This window comes from Cannabis sativa, chromosome 6 (assembly GCF_029168945.1).
Source record: "Cannabis sativa cultivar Pink pepper isolate KNU-18-1 chromosome 6, ASM2916894v1, whole genome shotgun sequence".
In the NCBI taxonomy this organism is placed as follows: Eukaryota; Viridiplantae; Streptophyta; class Magnoliopsida; order Rosales; family Cannabaceae; genus Cannabis; species Cannabis sativa.
The window spans coordinates 60483511-60508139 of record NC_083606.1 but is presented as its reverse complement, the minus strand read 5'-3'; the positions used below and the strand labels follow the sequence as shown (position 1 = coordinate 60508139).

The 24629-nt window shown below is 31.6% G+C and overlaps 1 protein-coding gene across 1 annotated transcript; it reads left to right on the top strand.

The window, feature by feature from the left end:
* The first annotated feature begins 18044 nt into the window (after positions 1 to 18044).
* On the top strand, positions 18045 to 18842 carry LOC115702297 (uncharacterized). The gene has a single exon (XM_030629745.2). The coding sequence runs from the start codon at positions 18045 to 18047 to the stop codon at positions 18840 to 18842; it is 798 nt and encodes a 265-aa protein (XP_030485605.2).
* Positions 18843 to 24629: the final 5787 nt, after the last annotated feature.

Here is a 24629-nt window from a genome sequence, read left to right as displayed (position 1 = left end):
TTTCACTAAAGGACAAACTAACTAAATGGCAAAAGACCATTTTACCCTAGCACGCACCAAAAAGCATACATGCCACCTAGGGACATATTGGTCAAATCTAAAACCTCAAATATTCTCGATATTCCCAATGTCTATCTATATTGTCACATTACTACTAAGATACTAAAATATGATTATATTGGCCAAACGCCTAATTCCAAAGTAGTCGGGCATAAAATATGAAAAACATGAAATTTCATATATAGCATAAATAATACACCTAGAATTCAATTAAATCTCCATAAATTCATATTTCATAATTAATAATCTAATTTCATAATTAAGCCCTTAATATCTGCTAATTTCATATTAAAATTAAGATGTCTTTATAATTATCCCCCGTTAAAAGTATTTTATCCTCAAAATTTATCCTGAACAACTCTGGATATTGAGCCCTCATGTCGGACTCTAACTCCCAGGTGGCTTCCTCCACCTTAATGTTTCCAGAGCACCTTCACCAAAGTTATGGTCTTATTCCGAATGACTTTATCTTTTCTTTCTAAAATTTGAACTTGTTGTTCTTCATATGATAAGTTCGTCTGAAGGTCTAGGTTCTCAAAACTCAACACATGGGTAGGATCTGAAGCATTTTTTCGTAACATAGAGACATGAAATACGTTGTGGAGTGCTGAAAGTGCTGGAGGCAAGGCTAGATGATATGCTATCAGTCCAACCTTTTCGAGAATTTTGAAAGGCCTTATAAACCTAAGGCATAGCTTGCCTTTTTCCCGAAACATTTGGTCCCCTTCATCGAAGACACCGGTAGGAATACATGATCCGCTACCTAAAATTCTACATGTATACGCGTCGGGTCTCCATAACTCTTTTGCCTACTCTAAGAAGCAAGCATTCTGGCCTTGATCTTTTCTATAGCCTTATTGGTCCGTTGCACTGATTCCAGACCTAATCATTTCCTTTCTCCAGTTTCATACCAATGAATTGGAGATTTGCACTTCCTGCCATACAATATCTCGTAGGGAGCCATCCCTATAGTACTCTGATAACTGTTGTTGTATGAAAACTCTATCAGTGGTAGATACTTACTCCAAGAGCCTTCAAAATCCAACACAAAGGCATGTCACATATCTTTCAGTATCTGGATTGTCCTTTTGGACTATCCATCATTTTGAGGATAGAAAGTGTTGGAATTTATTTTACCAGGATCTTAGATCTACTCACAAGTATGTTGATTAACAACCTAAATATGAACTTTTAAAACGATAATAAATAAACACATAAAAAGTTAAGAAAACCTTACATTGATTGCAGCGGAATAATATGTCTCCTTCCACTCAGATCTCTAACCCTTAATTCCTTTCTGTTGCAGAGTATAATCAAGATCTGAGCCCGAATGTCCTTAAACCCTAGAAAATTTAGAGTTTTTATGCTTAATTTTTCAATCTAATTAAAAAAAAAAATCTCTCATTTTTATATCATATGGGTTGAGATTGTTCCATCGGTAAAAAAAAAATTAAAAAAAAGTTTTTTAGCAAGAAAAATAAGAAAAGAAAAAGTTGAGTTTGAGTTAAATATTTTTGTATGAACATATTTTTGATATAGTGTAAAAAGAGATATTTTTTTGATATATTTTTTTTTTTAATTAAGTAGTTAAATTAAGCATAGAAATCCAAATTTGTGATTTCATTATTCGTTATTAGATCAAAATTCGATAATTTGATATTTTTAAAATTAATATTTATAGTTAAATTTATTTAGTAACTATTCATGTGTAATACTCATTAAGAAGTGTTCCTTATATGTATATATAAATAAGGACAAATTTAGTGCCTATCATGACCGGTCATGCAGATTTACTACGACCATTAGATTAGATTACTTTCCAATCTAACGTAATCGAACGTATAGGGAGCACTTAATTGGTAGATTATTTGGCGGTTAAACTTTTTCAATTGTTGTTTCACTTACATTTAACGTTCCAAGCTCAAATTTTAGCGGTAAAACTCTTCAAATTAGTGAACCAATAGCAAATTTAAGGTGTCATCAAGTTAACTGCCACTATAGACTACTTATGTGTATACTCTTCCATATTTAAAAATTTTATATTGGTACACCTAATATTATTTTTTAAAAATTATTTTTAAAATTAAATAAAATTATAAAAATAAAAAATATTATAAAATTTGAAATAATTTTTATATATTTTTTAAATAATATTAGGTGTATCAACATAAATGTGCCACATGTACAAGGGTGTAGACATAAACAGTTTATATTGGCTGTTAACTGTGAAAAATGGATGATACCTTAAATTTGTTAATAGTTTAGTAATTTGGAGATTTTTACCGTCAAAATTTGAGCTTAGAGGATTAAGTGCCAGTGGAGTAATAGTTGAGAGGGTTTAGTTGCGAAAAACTCTTAATTGATATAAAAGTTTAAAGGGATTATTTCACAAAGACACAAAAATAACAAAAAAATTACAAAATACGGTTTCACTAAATTTTAAATATTTTTACGATTTTTTTATTTTATTTATAGAAAATACTACCAATGTTAATTTCAGCTCTAATGACCTGGATCTGATTGATCCATGTCTTCATGGTATAAAATACTGAAAGATAGTGAGTTGGAAATGAGTTATGAAAGTCCGAACTTCCATCTCGGAGTTCCTGAAGTCAACTTGGGCGCAGGGCTAGGGACCCCTCCCATGCCAACTTGCTATGACTCAAGCCCGCTCAACCTCGAGATGTCATCTTTCTTGCCACATGTCAAACATTGATGTCCACGTCATTATGACTACTTTTGGTGTAAACATATACAATAACAAAAATTTAAAATTCTAATGGAAGATAATAAAGATATGTACATATTAATAACGGAAATGTTAAGGGACACATTAAGATGCCAAGCACCACAAAATGCAACATATCGTTATTGGTGCATTTCAATATCAATTCTTATAAATTTTAATTTAATATGATTTAGAAAATTACTAACCAATTATTGTGTATGTGCATCAGTATAGTATTGAGCACCTTAATGTACCACATATCAATAATAGTGCAAAAAATCATTTAAAAAAAATAGTACAAAGATCATTCATAAAAAATAAAACACAAAAGACAAAAAAAATTACTAACTAATTATTGAGTACCACATCGATATGAAATTGAACACTTTAAGGTGCCAATAATAAGTACAAGAAATTATTTACCAAAAAATAGTATTAAAAATAACCAAACGACAAAGGCAAGTCGTTTTTTATTTTATTTTATTTTATTTAAACATGTATTCATATATAGATGCTATAGATATACATTCTTGGGTGCTTCTACAATACAACCCTTTAAAAAGAATTTACTAATGCATCGTCTACCTGTTGGATATATTTTACCAGGATCTAGATTTACTAACAAGTATGTTGATTAACACCCTAAATATGAACTTTCTAAAACGATGAAATAAACACATATAAAGTTTAGTAAACCTTACATTGGGTGCAGCGGAATAATATGACTCCTTCCGTTCAGATATCTAGCCCTTGATTCCTTTCTGTAGCAGAGCATTATCAATATCTGAACCTGGATTTCTTTCTCTGATTCTTTAGTGCTGAAACTCCTTCTTGCTGAAAGTCTTTCTTCACGATCTTCCTCACTATGATTGAGGTATCACTTGTTGTGTGTGGGCACTACTCTAACACTAAGGATTTCGAAATCTCAATGAGGAAGAGAGAGAGGGAGTGATCGGCCAAAGATAGGGAGAGAGAGAGGCTCAGTTTTTTCTGAATGAAAAGTCAGAAGAAAAGTGTAGAAATTTAGTGTAAATTTCCTGAAGCCTTCACTATCTATTTATAGCATTCCACTAGGGTTAGGTTTGAATTATTTGGCATTAAAATAATGAAAATATCAGAGGGAAAACCCTACGAAAGTGGCCGGCCACGCATGGTGGATTTGGGCCTCACTTTTTGCAATTTTGCAGTTTTATCTTTTTCTGCATCTGATTTTCTCAAAAACGTCAATTTTCAAATTCAACCATTTAAATGCCAATTCTAACTATTTAATAACTATAAATAATTATTAAATAATATTGTCATTTATCATATTTATTAATTGAACCATACAAAGTATCATAATTAACAAATATGCCCCTAAAACTCTTTCTTTACAATTTCGCCCTTACTTAGTGAAAAATTCACAAATAGACATAGTCTAATTTGAGAATTATAATTGATTAATCAAAACCAATTATATGAGTCTTACAAGCAATATTATCTCAACTAGTGTAGGGACCATGGGTCTATATAACCGAGCTTCCAATAAGTAGATCAAGAATTTAAAACTAAAATTCACTAACTTATTAATTCTTCGTTGAATCCACGCATAGATTTTAGAATTGCACTCTCAGTATATAGAATGCTCTATATGTTCCACCATATAGACACATCATTAGTTATCCATTGTTATAATCCTAATTTGATCAATGATCCTCTATATGAATGATCTACACTGTAAAGGGATTAGATTACCGTTACACCCTACAATGTATTTAATCCTTAAAACACTTAACCCCGTATAAATGATATTTCAGCTTATGTGAAATGAGATCTCCACCATTTATTTTCATTTGGTCAAGCTCGAAGGAGATCATCCTTTACTTACTATTCGCCAGATAGAAGCTATAGATTCCATGTTTATGTTAGCGCTCCCACTCAATTGCACTACCGTGTTCCCAAAATGTACGTATCACCCTGACCTAAAAGTAGGCTTAACTAACAAATCAAAGAACACGAATAGCCTCTTGAGATTGAGCCTAATCATAACAGGATTAAGATCATTTGATCTAGGAGCAACTAGGCGATATTGACTTGAATAGATATTACGGTAAGTTTAATAAATCTAAGTCAAAGTTCAATATCGGTCCCTTCCGATGCATACTCCATGCATCCAACCTGAGCTTTACTTTAACCAATGCTCCGGAAAGAACATAGCATTTCTCCAAATGCAAGTAAACTCTGTTGTAGATTATCATATCAGTAAAACCCTATGTCTGATAAATCTAGGAAACTTTATTCACATAGTCATGTTTACTTTCCAATGTGTTGACAGCACAATAAACAAGATCAAGTATGTGAAAAGGGTTTCAGATGAATTTATACATTATGTACATATAACCATGAAATAAATCATGTGAACCATGCAACATTAAATGTTATTTCTGATCTATATTAATAAGTAAATCTGATTATATTGAAATGAGTTTTATTTAGGGCATAAAACCCAACAAACTCCCACTTGCACTAATATAAAACAAAATGTGCATTTCAAATAATCTCAACACCTTGATATACAAATCAAGTGTAGTAGTAGTAAACTCCTTGTAATAGGATCTGAAAGGTTGAATTAACCACAACCTTTCCTCCACTATTACTCTTCATTAATCACAAAATCATTGATAATGTGAAATTCCTCTCTATATGTCTACTCTCTTGGGATACTGGATTCTATACCTTTGGCAACTACTTCTTGGTTATTCAGGAAGTAACACTAGTAGTTAAGGCAATTTGGAATGGTGTCAAAAATGTATAGAACTTTCCTTAGACTGAATAAGTACCTTTCCTGCAACTTTAACATTTTGTCCCTTTCTGGTAGACCTAGAGACTTCAGATAGGTTTTTACACTTCTCCAAAATCACTACTCCACCCCCAGAGTAATCACCATCTTATCAGAAAGATTTTCTAGCACAAAGGCAAATTTCGAAATCTGATTTGGTGTAGTCTAAGAGTTTTAAACACACCCTTATAGACTAACATATAGTTCCTCTTCTTTATCTTAAGATTTACTTGATTGTCTTCCAATGTTCCTCTCCTGGATTAATCTGATACCTACTCATTACTCCCACTCAACAGCAGGTCTCTGGTCTAAGGCATACAAAAGCATATCTAAGACCTCTCACTGTTGATTTAAGAAATTCTTTCATGGCTTTATCTTTTCTGGAATAGTTGAGACTTTTCCTTAGATAAATAAAATCTATGCCTAGAAGTCGAGAAGCTTCTATAGATTGCCATTAGAAAGAAAATGCTTCAGCATCTTACTAAAGTAAGTTGCTTGCATTAGAGTAAGTAATTACCAGGTATACCACAAGCCATAGGTTTAGATAAACTCAAACCTATAATACTAGGAACAGGAAGTTTGTTAAGTCCATAGAATAGACTTATTAACTAAAATTTCCTTTTATGTCCTTGTAATAGAAAACTTTAGGTTACTCCATGTGAATGGATTAAACCATAGTTCTATTGGCTTTTCTTCTTAGTTCCTTATCTTGACAATCCATTACTTGTTTAAACTCACAATGGATTTTAAATCACTAGTGTCTCCCAAGTCATAAGAAGGTGAGTTCCTAGAAACTCTCCCATTGCGACAAGGTACCGTGAATTATGTCTAAGAAAACTAAATGGTATTAACCTCTTTGGTTGTGACAAGACAACAGAGGCAGTGGAATCATCATATGTCATATAAGATGATAGAACACTTTTAGAATCAAGAAAAAAATATCTCCTTTATTTGCTACTTTATTTTCAGACTTAGTCATTATCTTAGAAAAGTAGTATTTGTTTGAACAAACACTTTCTTATCTATTGACTATGGGATGGTCCACCCCTAATCACTTAGAATAGCTAACAAACCATGGTTAACAGTTCTAGCTTTTCTTAAGATTTTGATTAGGTCATCCATGAATCTAGTAATGATTTACATTAAGTATACAACCATTACATCATTCTGAAATTGTATTACCATAGAAGGATTTAGGCAACGACTAGTAACTAATCATCAATACGTAAATCGAAATTTCTGGGGAGGTAAGTTTGGATATAATTCAAAAATCAAATTAATGATTTTGAACTGCATATCTACTAACTATTTCTCCACCCCTATCAGTTCGCAAGATCTTTAACCATTTACCTTAATGGTTTTAACCATTGCTAGAAATTAATGAAATTTTTCAACCATTTCAAATTTCTTTGCATAAGGTATAATCTAGAGTGATCGTTTTAAGAATACAACGAAAAACTCATATCCACCCCTGAATGTACATCCATCTGCGAATGAGATGAACTCCTTTCAGTGGATATAGGCATATTAACTCTTTGCAGAGATTGATCTTGTCTAATCCACTATGAACAAGATACAAATGTCATAGATTAATAAAAATGTGGTTGTGTCTTTTTGATGACTTAGGTATAGTTACATCAAAGAGTTCTTAGAATAGTGCAAGTGGATCCTGGTCACAGAATACTAAACTCATATTCCATACTTTAATATACAGTTTTGAATCCATTAATAGAAGATGTATATTAAACACTTGAAAGTGTAACTGTATTGTATTCTGGAATTAGAAATATAAGAGAATTTCTGTTTGGATTCTATAATTAAAGTCAAAGACTTAATTTATACCAAATAAAATGAGTAATTCTATCTTGGACCATCACTACTAATTTAACTCTAAGTCTGATTTGCCCATAAAGTAGGAGATTTTTAAGATTGAGGATTTATATCAATTGGGAATAGAATTTCAGGATTATAATCATATGCGTCATTTAATTTCTTAAGAGAAAGTATAATGACATTAAATGATATATAGACCATTCATCCAATGATATGTTATTGAGCTAATTCGAAATGAATAAGCTAAGAGAAATTAGGATAATTTCGTTGTTTAAATAAGAATGCAACGATGCTCCGATTAACGCGAGTCAAAGTAATCTTATTTATACAATCTTCTTGTTTCATATTGTAAAAATACTAGTCTAAGGTGTCATCAATTGATGAACAGCTAGATGTCGCATATACAATGTTTATCTTTCGAGATTTAACACTATTATGTATGTCTAATGGTGAAAATCCATTAGGGATTTATCTCATTAGAGAAACAACATGTTAGACCAACAATGAAGATTCGAAATTAAACTACAATTTAATAACAGAAAATAACATGGTTCAATATAAATTCATACACAATTCAGAAATTATTAAACATATAGCAAGTAGGAATGACAAGTGAAAATACTAAAACATACAATCCTAAATAATTTCCAAGGTTTCCAACAAACTGATACAGTATCCCGGTAGGCGAGAGTCAAAGTATCATTCATTGAATAGAATTGTCAGCTCATCTAAAATGCAAACCATTCTAGCAACCTTTTATTCGATCAAAATAAGAATCCAACGTTGTCCCGGTAGACGAGAGTCAAGGTTATTCTCATTTTATGAGCTTCCACCATTGTTTCATGTTTTATAAGTTTAGCTCTAAGTAGTCACCGTAGGGGAGAGTCTAATAGAGACGAAAACTTACAAAACACTTATCAAATGAGATTTTACGGTGTTAAATGCGTTCAACGAATAACCATCCATAAGGGGACGAAGTCTAGCGCCTCGAGGTTATATTGAAAACATTTAACTATTGTAAGACCAATAATGGAGATCGAATATCTTAATAATAATAAAGCTCATTATTTAAAGAGAGTTGTATTTTCTTTGATTCTCATTATTTAATCTATTTATTTTAAATATATATTTATTTAATTAAAATTTCCAAATTAGAATGAAAAATTCTAAATATAAATTTTAATTTAATATTTATAAATTTTACTTAGATGGATATGAAAATAACATGAATTATTTCTATCTTAGTAATAATTTCCAATAAATATTTAGAAAAATATTCAATTTAAGTTGTTACAAAATTAATTTAAATTAATTTACAACTCAAATTTAATTTTCTATAAATATATATTGCATTTCGAAAAATTAAAGTATTTAAGAATACAATTTTTAAAAATGCATGTTAAAATAAAAAATAAATCCTGGAAAAAAGTATTCTAATTTAATGTTGACCCAAAATTAATTAATAAAATTAATTTACAACAAAAAATATAATTTTCCTATTTAATTAAATATATATAAGAAAAATTTCAAATATTTAAGTATGATGATGAAAATCAACTTAAATATTAATTTTCTATTTAATTAAATACATTAGAAAAATACTTCAAGCAAAAATACAACCTATCTAGATTTTCCTTTGACTAATTAATTAAATTTCTAATAAAATATATTTTACTTCATTTATTTTAATTAATCATTAAATGAAAAAATCATTGATTTAAGTTGGTCCAAAATTAAAATAAATAATTTACAACTTTAATCTATTTTTCAAATAAAATTCGAAATTCCAGCATTTAAGAAATGCAATTTCGAAATTTGATTAATAAAAAAAATATATTTTGAAAATTATTTAAATTTAAGTTGAAAAAATAAATTTTAACTTAAAATAATTTTCTATTTAATTAAATGTCATGAAAAAGAAATATTTAAGTATCATGATGAAAATCAACTTAGATATTTAATTTTCAATTTAATTAAATGTATTAAATTCAAGAAATAAATAATTAAGTGTAGAGAAGGCTTAATTATTAATCTCTAGTTTAATACTAGGAAAAAATATACTTAAAATAAATTGTACCAAAATTAATTATTTAAATAACTGATTTCACAATGTATAATATTTTCTTATTTTAATATTAGAAATAATAAGTAGTCTAGAAATAACTATCTAGAAAATATCTTATTTGACTAAGTATCTTTTCCACAAAATTTGAAAAAATATCTAATTTAAGTTGTATTAGAAAAAATCTAGAACTTAAATATTTTCAAATTTAAATTTAATTAAATATCAAAAAATTAAGTTGTAACCACTTTATTTGAAAATATTCCATTTTAAGTTACTATTCGAAAAGATATCAACTTAAAAAAAAATATCTAAAGAATCTTAATAACCAATTCTTAAAATTCCTCAACTTAATTTTGAAATTTTAAATCCAAAAGATATTCAGATTTAAGCTGATTAGTTAGAGATAACTAAAAATCAACTTAAATAGGAATATTTAATGAAAAATTTAAATTAAGCTTCAGAAAGAATCTAGATGGTTATAATTCTATATTTAATTAAATACAAGAAAATACACATAGTTTACCTTAGAATAAAATTCTTTAAACTATGATTTTCTTAAATTAATTTTAAAATAAATGAAATTAATTATGTTGCTAATCAATTTTATTAGGTTAAATTAGTTTAATTAACCTAGTACAGTTATTCAAATCAGGCAAATGGGCTTTCACAATTGGGGTGGTTCATGTGAGGGGGTGCTGGGTTCAGTATGTCGTACCCACTACCGTGGCTCCCAACTCTCACACAAGGCCCAAAAGAGAGGAATTTAACCTTAAAATGAACAACTGTTATTAATTGAATAGGCCCAAAAACTAAATGGGCCTAAATAAAATCTATCAAGAACTATGATATTTTATTTAGCAACAACAACCTATATGCATCTATAATGAAATTAAACACATAGGCTCACACAGGCACACAATTTGGATGGATCCTATCATGTTGCTAGGTCATACACAGATGAAAGAAGATTGCAAATATACCTGTTACAAATTATTTACTTGACCAAGGGAGCCATGAGTTAAAATCAGATCATTGGATCTGTCAACAAGTTAACCATGGCTATTTGCAATCAAGCAATAATAGGTTTTAAAAACTTACAAGCAAGCTAAAGCATATACTCCTGTAACAAGGTTAGCTGGATAGTTGGATGTAGGATTTATTTCATTTTAAATAATTAAATTTCGAAAAAAAATAATTAAATAAATAAAAAAAATTAATTTTTCGAAAATATTTAAAATATATATATATTTCGAAATTAATTAAAAAAATATATTTAAAATTAAACCTACAATTTTGAAAAATTAGGTTTCAACCAACCTAAATATCATTTCAAAATTTGCTAACTGCTTTTTTAAAATTTTGATGTTATTTTATAAATAAAAATTAAATAAAAATTAAAAAAGATAAATAAATATCTTTTTCAGATTTTAAATTTAATTTAAATAGATAAAATAACAAAATTTAAAAGTTAGCAAAATATCTTACATCTATTTAAAATTACATGATTATAAATATCTTATTTTAAATTTAAATAATGGTCAAATTATTTTTAAAAAAATTTAATTTAAAAAAAAATTAATATGTGACCTTAAATTTAAAAATAAAATAAGATATAATCAAATTTAAAAATAAGATAGATAATTAAGCAAAAAGATATATATTTACTATTTTTCAAATTCAAATTACACTAATATCATGAATTAAATTTAAAAAATATTAATTAATTTAATTATGATAATTAGAATTGAATTAGGAATAGTAAATGTATAAATACAGAACTACACAAAAAATCGGAAGTTAAATCCATGAAAAAGCATGAAAAATCGAAGAAAAACGAAAAAAAAAAATGCGAGCTGTACGGACAGTATGCATTGCATACTGTCCATGGGCGCAGGGGAAATTTTGCATGATTTCCGCGCGCGCGCGTGGTTGCCCGATTCCTGGTTTTTTCCGAAACTTCAAAAAATTATAACTAATTCAAATTAAATCGAAATTGAGTTCTGTAAAAAGGTAAATTGCTTAATTTTTTCCATACTATCCAATAAAAATAATTCCAGAAACAGATATTCAATTATTTTTCACTAAAATTCACAAATATCAATCAATCATCAAATAACACTCAATACAACATGATACCAACCAAAACATCAAACAAATCGTTTTAAGTCCAAATTTCTTGCAAGCAAATCAATTACCATGGCTCTGAGGCCAGTTGTTGGATATATTTTACCAGGATCTAGATTTACTAACAAGTATGTTGATTAACACTCTAAATATGAACTTTCTAAAACGATAAAATAAACACATATAAAGTTTTGTAAACCTTACATTTGGTGCAGCGGAATAATATGACTCCTTCCGTTCAGATCTCTAGCCCTTGATTCCTTTCTGTAGCAGAGCATTATCAATATCTGAACCTGGATTTCTTTCTCTGATTCTTTAGTGCTAAAACTCCTTCTTGCTGAAAGTCTTTCTTCACGATCTTCCTCACTATGATTGAGGTATCACTTGCTGTGTGTGGGCACTACTCTAACACTAAGGATTTCGAAATCTCAATGAGGAAGAGAGAGAGGGAGTGATCGGCCAAAGATAGGGAGAGAGAGAGGCTCAGTTTTTTCTCAATGAAAAGTCAGAAGAAAAGTGTAGAAATTTAGTGTAAATTTCTTGAAGCCTTCACTATCTATTTATAGCATTCCACTAGGGTTAGGTTTGAATTATTTGGCATTAAAATAATGAAAATATCAGATGGAAAACCCTACAAAAGTGGTCGGCCATGCATAGTGGATTTGGGCCTCACTTTTTGCAATTTTGCAGTTTTATCTTTTCTGCATCTGATTTTTTCAAAAACGTCAATTTTCAAATTCAACCATTTAAATGCCAATTCTAACTATTTAATAACTATAAATAATTATTAAATAATATTGTCATTTATCATATTTATTAATTGAACCATACAAAGTATCATAATTAACAAATATGCCCCTAAAACTCTTTCTTTACAATTTCGCCCTTACTTAGTGAAAAATTCACAAATAGACATAGTCTAATTTGAGAATTATAATTGATTAATCAAAATCAATTATATGAGTCTTACAATCAATATTATCTCAACTAGTGCGGGGACCATGGGTTTATATAACCGAGCTTTCAATAAGTAGATCAAGAATTTATTACTAAAATTCACTAACTTATTAATTCTTCGTTGAATCCACGCATAGAACTTAGAATTGCACTCTCAGTATATAGAATGCTCTATATGTTCCAACATATAGACACATCATTAGTTATCCATTGTTATAATCCTAATTTGATCAATGATCCTCTATATGAATGATCTACACTGTAAAGGGGTTAGATTACCGTTACACCCTACAATGTATTTAATCCTTAAAACACTTAACCCCGTATAAATGATATTTCAGCTTATGTGAAATGAGATCTCCACCATTTATTTTTGTTTGGTCAAGCTCGAAGGAGATCATCCTTTACTTACTATTCGCCAGATAGAAGCTATAGATTCCATGTTTATGTTAGCGCTCCCACTCAATTGCACTACCGTGTTCCCAAAATGTACGTATCACCCTGACCTAAAAGTAGACTTAACTAACAAATCAAAGAACACGAATAGCCTCTTGAGATTGAGCCTAATCATAACAAGATTAAGATCATTTGATCCAGGATCAACTAGGCAATATTGACTTGAATAGATATTACGGTAAGTTTAATAAATCTAAGTCAAAGTTCAATATCGGTCCCTTCCGATGCATACTCCATGCATCAAACCTGAGCTTTACTTTAACCAATGTTGTGGAAAGAACATAGCATTTCTCCAAATGCAAGTAAACTCTGTTGTAGATTATCATATCAGTAAAACCCTATGTCTGATAAATCTAGGAAACTTTATTCAGATAGTCATGTTTACTTTCCAATGTGTTGACAGCACAATAAACAGGATCAAGTATGTGAAAAGGGTTTAAGATGAATTTATACATTATGTACATATAATCATGAAATAAATCATGTGAACCATGCAACATTAAATGTTATTTCTGATCTATATTAATAAGTAAATCTGATTATATTGAAATGAGTTTTATTTAGGGCATAAAACCCAACACTACCTATTTCGATATTCCGAATAATTTTTTAGTTCATTTTTTTTTCATATTCGTGTACGTTATACTTTATTTAAGATATCCTACAAAATTTTGAAAAATTTGAAATAATTTATAATATAGAAAACAATGTTTAAACTGTTTATTTCACACATGTATAAAATAAAATAAAATAATCACGCATGTAACACACTGTTTGAACCATGTTTTCGATGTATTAAATTTTTTCGAGTCTCTTAAAATTTTGTAAAATATCTTAAATAACTATAACATACATGATCATGAGAAAAAATTTGACCAAAAAATTGTTAGATTTTATGCCCTAAATAAAACTCCATTTCAATGTAATCTATTTTATTCAACATTAATAAAGAAACAAAAGTATTTTTCATTCATTTGTGTATGTTTTGGTTCACTTTATCAATTGCTTGTCTATTTGATTTATATATTCATCTTAAACCCTTTTCACATACTTGATCATGTTTATTTTGCTATCATCACATTGGAAAGTAAACATGACTATGTGAATAAAGTTTCCTAGATTTATCAGACACAGGGTTTTACTGATATGATAATCTACAACAAGAGTTTACTTGTATTTGGAGAAATACTATGTTCTTTCCAGAACATTGGTAAAAGTAAAGCTCAGGTTGGATGCATGGAGTATGCATCGGAAGGGACCGATATTGAACTTTGACTTAGATTTAATTAAACTTACCGTAAAATCTATTCAAGTCAATATCGCCAAGTTGATCCTAGATCAAATGATCTTAATCCTGTTATGATTAGGCTCAATCTCAAGAGGCTATTCGTGTTCCTTGAATTGTTAGTTAAGCCTACTTCTAGGTCAGGGTGATACCTACTCTTTGGGAACACGGTAGTGCAATTGAGTGGGAGCGCTAGCATAAACATGGAATCTATAGCTTCTATCTGGCGAATAGTAAGCAAAGGATGATCTCCTTCGAGCTTGACCAAACGAAAATAAATGGTGGAGATCTCATTTCACATAAGCTGAAATATCATTTATACGGGGTCAAGTGTTTTAAGGATAAAATACATAGTAGGCTGTTACGGTAATCTAATCTCTTTACAATGTAGATCATTCATATAGAAGATCATTGATCAAATTAGGATTATAACAATGGATAACTAATGATGTGTCTATATGGTGGAACATATAGAGCATTCTATATACTAAGAGTGCAATTCTAAGTTCTATGCGTGGATTCAACGAAGAATTAATAAGTTAGTGAATTTTAGTGCTAAATTCTTGATCTACTTATTGGAAGCTCGGTTATATAGACCCATGGTCCCCCCACTAGTTGAGATAATATTGTTTGTAAGACCCATGTAATTGGTTTTGATTAATCAATTATAATTCACAAATTAGACTATGTCTATTTGTGAAATTTTCACTAAGTAAGGGCGAAATTGTAAAGAAAAAGTTAATAGGGGCATATTTGTTAATTATGATACTTTGTATGGTTCAATTAATAAATATGATAAATGACAATATTATTTAATAATTATTTATAGTTATTAAATAGTTAGAATTGGCATTTAAATGGTTGAATTAGGAAATTGGTATTTTTGAGAAAATCAGATACAAAAGGTGTTAAAATTGCAAAATTGCAAAAAGCAAGGCCCAGTCCACTAAGCCATGGCCGGCCACCTTTGTAGGCTTTTTAAGTTGATATTTTCATTATTTTAATGCCAAATAATTCAAACCTAACCCTAGTGGAATGCTATAAATAGATAGTGAAGGCTTCAGGAAAATTACACTTCACATCAGAAAAACCTGAGCCTCCTCTCTCTTCTATAACCGCCACTCTCTCTCTCTCTTCTTCCTTCATATTTCAAACCTACCTTAGTGATTAGAGTAGTGCCCACACACAGCAAGCAATACCTCAATCATAGTGAGGAAGATCGTGAAGAAAGATCATCAGCAAAGGAGATTCAGCATCAAGGATTCAGAGAAAGAGATCCAGGTTCAGATCTTGATAATACTCTGCTACATAAAGGATTCAAGGGTTAGAGATCTGAACGGAAGGAGTCATTTAATTCCGTTGCACCCAATGTAAGGTTTCTCAAACTTTATATGTGTTTAATTTATCGTTTTAGAAAGTTCTTATTTAGGATGTTAATAAACATACTTGTGAGTAGATCTAAGATCCTGGTAAAATAATTTCCAACAACTGGCCTCAGAACCATGGTAATTGATTTACTTGCAAGAAATTTGGACTTTAAAACGATTGTTTGTTTGTTTTTGGATGGTATCATGTTGTATTGAGTGTTATTTGATGATTGATTGATGTTTGTGAATTTTCGTGAAAAATAATTGCGATTCTGTTTCTGAAATTATTTTTATTGGATAGTATGGAAAAAATTAAGCAAGTTACTTTTTTACAGAACTCAATTTCGATTTTATTTGAATTAGTTATGAATTTTTGAAGGTTTGGAAAAATTGGGGCTGTGCTGAAATTTTCCTGCGATCGCGAAAACTGTCCGTACAGCTCACAATTTTTTCGTTTTTCTTCGATTTTTCATACTTTTTCATGGAATTAAGTTCCGATTTTTTGTGTAGTTCTATATTTATACTATTACTATTTCTAATTCAATTCTAATTATCATTTTGAATTAATTTAATATTTTTTAAATTTAATTCAAGATATTAGTGTAATTTGAATTTGAATAGAATTAGTATCTATCTTCTTGCTTAAAAATCTATCTTATTTTAAAATTTGATTATGTCTTATCTTATTTTAAATTATAAATAAGATAATTATAATCATGTAATTTTTAAATGATATAAGATGTTTTGCTAATTTTTTAAATTTTGTTATTTTATTTATTTAAATTACATTTAAAATTTGAAAAAGATATTTATTTATCTTTTCTAATTTTTTATTTAATTTTTATTTATAAAATAACATTTAAAATTTAAAAGTAGTTAGCAAATTTTTGAAATAATATTTAGGTTGGTTGAAACCTAATTTTTCAAAAATTGTAGGTTTGATTTTAAATTTAAATATTTAATTAAATTTCGAAATTTTTTAATTTTTTCAAATTTTTTTAAAATTTTCGGAAATTTTTTGTTATTATTTAATTAATTATTTTCGAAATTAATTATTTAATTTAAAATTAAATAAATCCTACATCCAACTATCCAACTAACCTTGTTGCAGGAGTATGTGTTTTAGCTTGTGTGTAAGCTTTCAAAACCTATTATTACTTGATTGCAAATAGCCATGGTTACTTTTTGCCAGATCTAATGATCTGATGGCTCCCTTGGTCAAGATAATAATTTGTAACAGGTATATTTACAATCTTCTTTCATCTGTGTATGACCTAGCAACATGATAGGACCCATCCAAAGTGTGCCTGTGTGAGCTTATGTGTTTAATTTTATTATAGATGCATGTAGGTTGTTGTTGCTAAAATAAATTATCATAGTTCTTGATAGAATTTATTTAGGCCATTTAGTTTTTGGGCATATTCAATTAATAACAGTTGTTCTTATTAAGGTTAAATTCCTCTCTTTTGTGCCTTGTGTGAGAGTTGGGAGCCATAGAAGTGGGTACGACATACTGAACCCAGCCCCCCCTCACATGAACCACCCCAATTGTGAAGGCCCATTTGCCTGATTTGAATGACTATACTAGGTTAATTACACTAGTTTAACCTAATTAAAATTGATTAGCAACATAATTAATTTCATTTATTTTGAAATTAATTTAGAAAATCATAGTTTAAAGAATTTTATATTCTAAGCTAAACTATATGTATTTTCTTGTATTTAATTAAATATAGAATTATAACCATCTAGATTCTTTCTGAAGCTTAATTTAAATTTTTCATTAAATATTCCTATTTAAGTTGATATTTAGTTATTTACAACTAACCAACTTAAAGAGGCGTGCGTGCGACCTGCTCCTCTTCCATGGCGAAGAAGAAGAGGGCCGTCCGAAAGCCGGTATCAACACCACTCGAGTCGACATCGATAGCTTCAGAGCACTCTCCGGTTGGTGAGGAGGAACCGGTGGAGGAGATTTACCATGAACCTTGTGCAGATCTGGGATATGAGGAAGAAATCGCTCCGACTACTGAGAAGAGCAATGGTTCGATTCCAAGAAACTGGGCGGAGGAAGTTGAGAAGGCCGACTTTCAGGCGACTGCGGCAGATTTATGGAGCAAATTTCCAACAGACCAGGTATTAACTCCTTCCACTAGACTTGAATATACTGAACCCATTAAAGTGGGGGATCAAATTGTGGCTAAAATTGATATTGAAGAGGCTGAGATTGAAGCATCTTATTGGAAGAATGCTATTGTTTGTATTGTGTTGGGAGCCAATCCTCCTTTCAAGGTTTTTGAGGGGTTCGTTAACAGGGTATGGGGAAACTTGGGATTGAGAAAGTGGCCAGGATGAATTCGGGGTTTACTCTAGTGAAATTCAGAGACGAAGCTACTCGTGATCTAATTTTAGAGACTGGTGCTATTCATTTTGACAAAAAACCAGTGGTCCTCCGACCTTGGACAACCGACATGGATGCAGCCAGAATGATTAAATCGGTACCAGTGTGGATACGGCTGAATGGGCTGGGGCTTCAATATTGGGGTAAAACCAATCTCAGTGCCCTTGCGAGTACAATTGGGAAACCGATAATGGTGGACAAAGTCACTATGGAAAGATCTATGGTTAAATTTGCTCGGGTTCTTGTGGATATGGTGATCTCCGATAACCCCCCAAAGACTATTTCGTTCATAAATGAGAGAAAACAGTTAATGGAACAATCGGTAGAATATGAATGGCTTCCAACGAAGTGCACTGCTTGTGATTTTCTAGGACATACAGTGGCGAACTGTAACAAAGAAAACAAGGTGACTTGGAAGAAGAAGACTAGTACAGCTGCTAATAAAGAACCTGATGAACCAATTGGGGGAGTTTCCCAACCGATAGTGAATGAGACAGCAAGAACTGATAGGACTATGGCAACCATTGAGAATGAGCAGGTGGAAAAAGGACAGAAACAGGGGTCAATGCAGGTTATTGGTGTTGCAAACAGTGAATGGATGACTCCAAAAAGAAAAGGAATGAAGATTGCTAATGTAGTTGAGACAAAAGCTATAGAGAATTTCAAAAATGGATATGAAGTCTTACAAGAGACTATCGATGGGAACTTGGATCCGCCTATTTCCATTACTTTTAATGGAGGTGTGTAATATCCTAGGTTGGAATGTGAGGGGAATGAATAAGAGAGAAAAGCAAAAAGCGATTCTCGATGTTTTTAGGATGAATAAAGTGGGGTTAGGAGCTTTGTTTGAAACAAAGGTGAAACATGACAAAGTGAAGGAGATGGTAGAAAATAACTTTCCAAATTGGGAGTTTTATTCTAGCCACCTCATCTCGGGTAGAATTTTAATTCTTTGGCAGTCCAAATTCGTTCAAGTAGAAATATTACATGAAGATGCTCAACTTATCCATTGTAAAATCAAAGTTTGTGGTCATAAGGATATCTTTCTTGTCACGACGGTTTATGGTAGTAACTCAAAAGAGGAAAGGAAGGCTCTATGGACAAAGTTAAGTAGTATTGGTCACCCGAATTTGCCTTGGGTAATTCTAGGAGACTTTAATGCTATGTTCTCTTATGAAGATAGAAATGGGGGTAGACAAATCCAAGCCAAGGACATTGAAGATGCTCAAGATTGGCTAGCCATGGGCCAAGTGGAGGAATTCAAGTGTTCGGGTTCCTATTTCACGTGGTCTAATAAACATGAGATTGGTGATCTTATTTTTTCTAAGCTCGATCGTATGTTTGTTAACAAATTGTGGATGGATGTATTTATGGACACAGATGCTATCTTCAAATGGGATAATGTTTCGGATCATAGCTTTTGCTTAATCTGGAATCAGAAGAAGAGTAATGTGGGCTTCAAACCTTTCAGATTTTGTAACTTTTGGGCAGATCACTCTAACTACAAACAAAGGGTTTTAGAAGCTTGGGAGACTCCTACTGATAGAAGGGGTTTAGAGGGAATTATGCAGAAGCTTCACCGGGTAAGACAGAGTTTAATTCGGTTCAGTAAGAGTGAAGTGGGTGACTTAACTGTGAAATATAGGGAAGCTAAAGATGTTTATAGTAGAACTCAAGATGAAGCCGCCAAGAATCCGACGGACAAAAGACTTCAACAGATGGCTTCCCAACAGTTGCAGCTTCTCCAACAATTGCAGAAAAACTATTCTAGTTTTATCTCTCAGCAAAGCAAGATCACTTGGATCAAATACAGTGATGAAAACTCGAATTATTTCCATGCGGCTATGAGGAAAAGGAAGCTCGAAAACAGAATAACTACATTTACCCAAGGGAACACAATTGAAGACGACTTTGATAAAGTAAGACATCACTTCTTAGCTCATTTCAAACAGTTCATGGGTAGCAGTAGTTCAGCGACGTGCCGAATCTACACAGATTGCCTCTACCATGGAGAAAGACTGAATTTGAACCAGCAAGTGAACCTGATCAGACCCTTTAGTAAGAATGATGTTAGGAATGCCCTTTTTAGCATTCATTCTTCTAAAAGTCCTGGTTTGGATGGATTTGGTTCGGGTTTCTTCATTAATCTCTGGAAGGATATTGGTGATGATATTTCCAAAGCTGTTTTGGGTTTCTTTACTGATGGAAGATTACCGAAAAGTTTGAATGAAACGGTGATTTCTCTTATCCCAAAGGTTGTTAATCCTTTAACTGCTAGTGATTACAGACCCATTGCTTGTTGCAACACAATTTACAAATGTATCTCTAAGATGATCTGCTCGAGACTTGCGGAGGTGCTTCCTATTCTAGTGCAAAGCAATCAAGGGGCCTTTGTGAAGAACAGGCTTCTTGCTCACAACATAATGGTTTTCCAAGATCTCCTGAAGGGTTACTTGAGGAAGAATATTTCAGCAAGGTGCATTATGAAGATTGACTTAAGCAAGGCTTATGACACGGTTGACTGGCAATTTGTTGAAGATCTCCTGAACAATCTTTGTTTTCCATCTAGATTCATTAATTGGATTATGACTTGTTTAAAGGGAACTAGTTATAATCTGCTTATGAATGGAAGAATCCAGGGTAAGTTCAAAGGTGAAAAAGGGCTTCGTCAAGGAGATCCTATGTCCCCTCTCATCTTTGTCCTTATCATGGAGTACTTGACAAGATTATTAGCTCACTTCTCCGGGAGGAAAGGGTTTGGCTTTCACCCTTTATGCAAACATTTAAAGCTAACTAATCTTTGTTTCGCAGATGATCTCATTATCTTTTGCAAGGGGAATCTTAACTCGGTCAGATGTGTTAATGAGGCTTTTATGAGATTTTGCCAGGCGACGGGTCTCTCAGCTAACAAGACCAAATCCCACATTTATTTTGGTGGGGTTCGGGATGACATCAAAGCGCAGATCTTGGACCTTGTAAAAATGGAAGAGGGCTCCTTCCCTCTTAAGTACCTTGGGGTTAAGCTCCGTCCCACCAAGTGGAAGACTGAAGACTGTGGAGTGATTCTAGACAAGATAAACAAGAAACTAAACTGTTGGGCGAGTAGAAATCTTTCGTTTGCGGGGCGTGCTCAATTGATTCACTCGGTTCTCCTAGGCATCAGAAATTATTGGATGAGTATCTTCACCCTTCCAAGTAAAGTCATAGCTGCCATTGATAAAAGTTGCAGAGATTTTTTATGGGGTACCACTGGGAACCGATCGAAGTTGCATTTTGCTTCTTGGGAGAAGGTGTGTCTCCCAAAAAAGTATGGAGGAGTGGGATTTCGCGAGGGTAAAAAGTGGAATAAAGCTTTGATGGCGAAGTTCCTTTGGGCCATTGCTAGAAAACAAGATAGTCTTTGGGTGAAATGGGTAAATTCTATATACTTAAAGGGCCAAAATGTTTGGAGCTATTCTATCAAGCAGGATGTGAGCTGGTATTTCAAAAAGCTTATGAAGATACGATCTAGTACTAATGAGATTTCCATTTTGCATGCCGAAAAAGGAGGTAAGTTCCATGCTAAACTTTTCTATAATTTACAAGTGGAAGCTCAGGAAGTGAAGTATAGTAGAGCTATTTGGAACAAGCTTATTATTCCAAAACATAGATTCATCTTATGGCAGGCTTGTAATGTTCAACTCCTCACACGAGATCACTTGAGCAAATTTCTAATCATTCCCTCTACTCTCTGTCCAGTTTGTGAGAATGACATAGAAACACATACACACCTCTTCTTTGATTGTGTGTTTGCTAGAAAAACTTTTGTTGAGATTGGAGAATGGTTGGGAGTTGTAGACTGGCCAAAGGAAGCTGAGAAAATCCAGCAGTGGTGCACTAGGGGGCCCCTTGATTTCAAGAACCGAGTGATCAACTCAGTGTTTGCAGCTTCGCTTTACCTGCTATGGAAAAATAGAAATAGTTGCATATTTGATTTGGTTTGTTCCTCTCCTCTTAAATTGAGCATGGAGATAAGGAAGCTCTCTCATTATAGAATCTTGAGCTTAACTTGTAATACCTCTAAAAAGCAAGATAAGTATATAATTGATGTAATTAGGGGCTGGTAGTTTCGGGTTGGGGCTGCTGCTGTTTTCTTTTGCTGGTTTGTTGGCTGTTGTTCCTTTGTTTGTACTGTTGGGTTGCTGCCTGTTTTGAATAAAATTCCTTTTTGTTCAAAAAAAAAAAAAAACTAACCAACTTAAATCTGAATATCTTTTGGATTTAAAATTTCAAAATTAAGTTGAGGAATTTTAGGCATTGGTTATTAAGATTCTCTAGATATTTTTTAAGTTAATATCTTTTCGAATATTAACTTAAAATGGAATATCTTCAAATTAAGTGGTTACAACTTAATTTTAAATTTAATTAAATCTGATTTGAAAGATATTTAAGTTGATTTTTTAGATTCTTCTAAAACAACTTAAACAAGATATTTTCAAATTGTTCCATTTAATATTCAAATTTATTTTTTTGAATTTAATTAATAATTGAAAATTAATTAAAGTTGATTTTTTATTTAAATCAATTTTGATTTGTAATTTTTCATTATTATATTATGGAACTTGTTCGATATTTATTTGAATTTATTTTTCAAATTTAAATAATAATTGAAAATTAATTAAAGTTGATTTTTTATTTAAACCAAATTTAATTTGTAATTTTTCATTATTATAATATCGAATTAAAATGATTATACAAAATACATATAATATTTTTTTTAAATAATGAGCTTTTAATCAAGAGACATTCGATCTCCATTGTGGGTTTTACACCGCGTTTGTTTTAGTGAGTAATCCTCCCTAATGGAGGAACTTTCATTAGCAATTTTGCACCGTTTAACCTCGCATGATAAGTAGTTTGTAAGTGTTTTGTATGGTATAGATCACCCTAATGGTAGCGACCATACTTGACTTGCAAGTTATGAAACAATGGTGGAAGCTCATAAGATAGAATTGCCTTGACTCTCGCCTAAACGGGACAACGCTGAATTCTAATCTTGATCGAATAAAAGGTTGCTAGAATGGTTATCATTTTAGATGAGCTGACAACTCTATTCAATGGATGATGCTTTGACTCTCGCCTAAACGGGACACTGTATCAGTTTGTTGAAATACCTTGGAAAATAAACTATGTGAGATTTAGTATTTCTATAACATATGTCATTACTTGTTATTTTCTAAATTGTGTATGAATTTATGAACCAAAACCTTACTTCTGTTTTATTGATGAGTTGTAGTGTCATTATGAATAACCCTCACCCCGACCCTCTACTAGTTACTATCTTAGCAAAAGAACTCTATAGTGTGAAAATGCATCCTGGTAGTTGCATTAACTCGCACCTGTTGATGATGAATCTGAAGTTCCGAAAGGCAAATCTACTAGGAATTGATTTATCAAGAGAACAATGGGTCTAACTTATCCTTAATAGTCTTCCTCCGGAGTATAATGAATTTTTTATCTCTTACATGATCAACAATTCTAACTCCTCTGACATGGACAAGCTCAAAGCAGAATTACGAGCCCATGAACGGAACTTGATTGCAATGGGTCCCCCTGGGTTTGCAATCAATAATCGAAGGAAAAGGACTAGGTATGAAGGATCTAGCAAAACTGCTTCTTCAAGTACAATTATCAGACATAATCTTCTATGTTCGAATTGTAATGGAAAGGGTCATCATGAAGAACGATGTCCCAGGCTTCTAAACAATTCAAACGAAGGTAATGCTTTTGTCTTTCAATCATGTGTTTTAGAGAATGACAAATCCATCTGGATTGTTGATTCTGGGTCTACTAACCATGTATGTTCTTCACTGCAGTTGCTTGAAACTTGGGAAAATCTGCTTCCAGGAGAGTTAAAGCTTAAAATTGGCAATGGCGAATTAGTATCGGTAAAAGCTAGAGGAAAAGCCCGCATCAAGTTTCAACAAAGATTTTTAATTTTAGAAAATGTTTTATTTGTTCCAAACTTTAGTAGAAACTTGATTAGTGTCTCATGTTTGCAAACACAATCTTATATATTGAATTTTTCGAGTACAAATTGTTCAATTTCTCGTAATGGATTTCAAATATGTGTCGCTATAATGGAACAAGGGCTTTATGTTTTAAGACCGAGTACTCAAATCTCACTAAATAGTGAACTTTTCAGTGTAGCTAGACCTAGAAACCTAAAAAGAAAAGAGATTGATAATGATGATCAAACTTATCTATGGCATTTACGTTTAGGTCATATAGGCTTTGATAGACTCAATAGGCTCACCAAAGACGGTCCATTGAAAAATGTCGTCTTAGGTGAACTGCCAGTATGCGAGTCCTGCCTAGAAGGAAAAATGACTAAACGTTCTTTCTCTGCAAAGGGAGAGCGTGCCAAAATCCCTCTAGGGTTAGTGCATTTCGATGTCTGCGGACCTTTGAATGTCAAAGCCCGAGGTGGTTATGAGTATATTGTCACTTTCATTGACGATTTCTCTAGATATAGTTTTCTTTACCTAATGCAAAA

What these genes read in the sequence shown, in the direction of transcription:
- LOC115702297 (XM_030629745.2), top strand. Translation starts at nt 18,045, where the DNA reads ATGAATTCGGGGTTTACTCTAGTGAAATTCAGAGACGAAGCTACTCGT.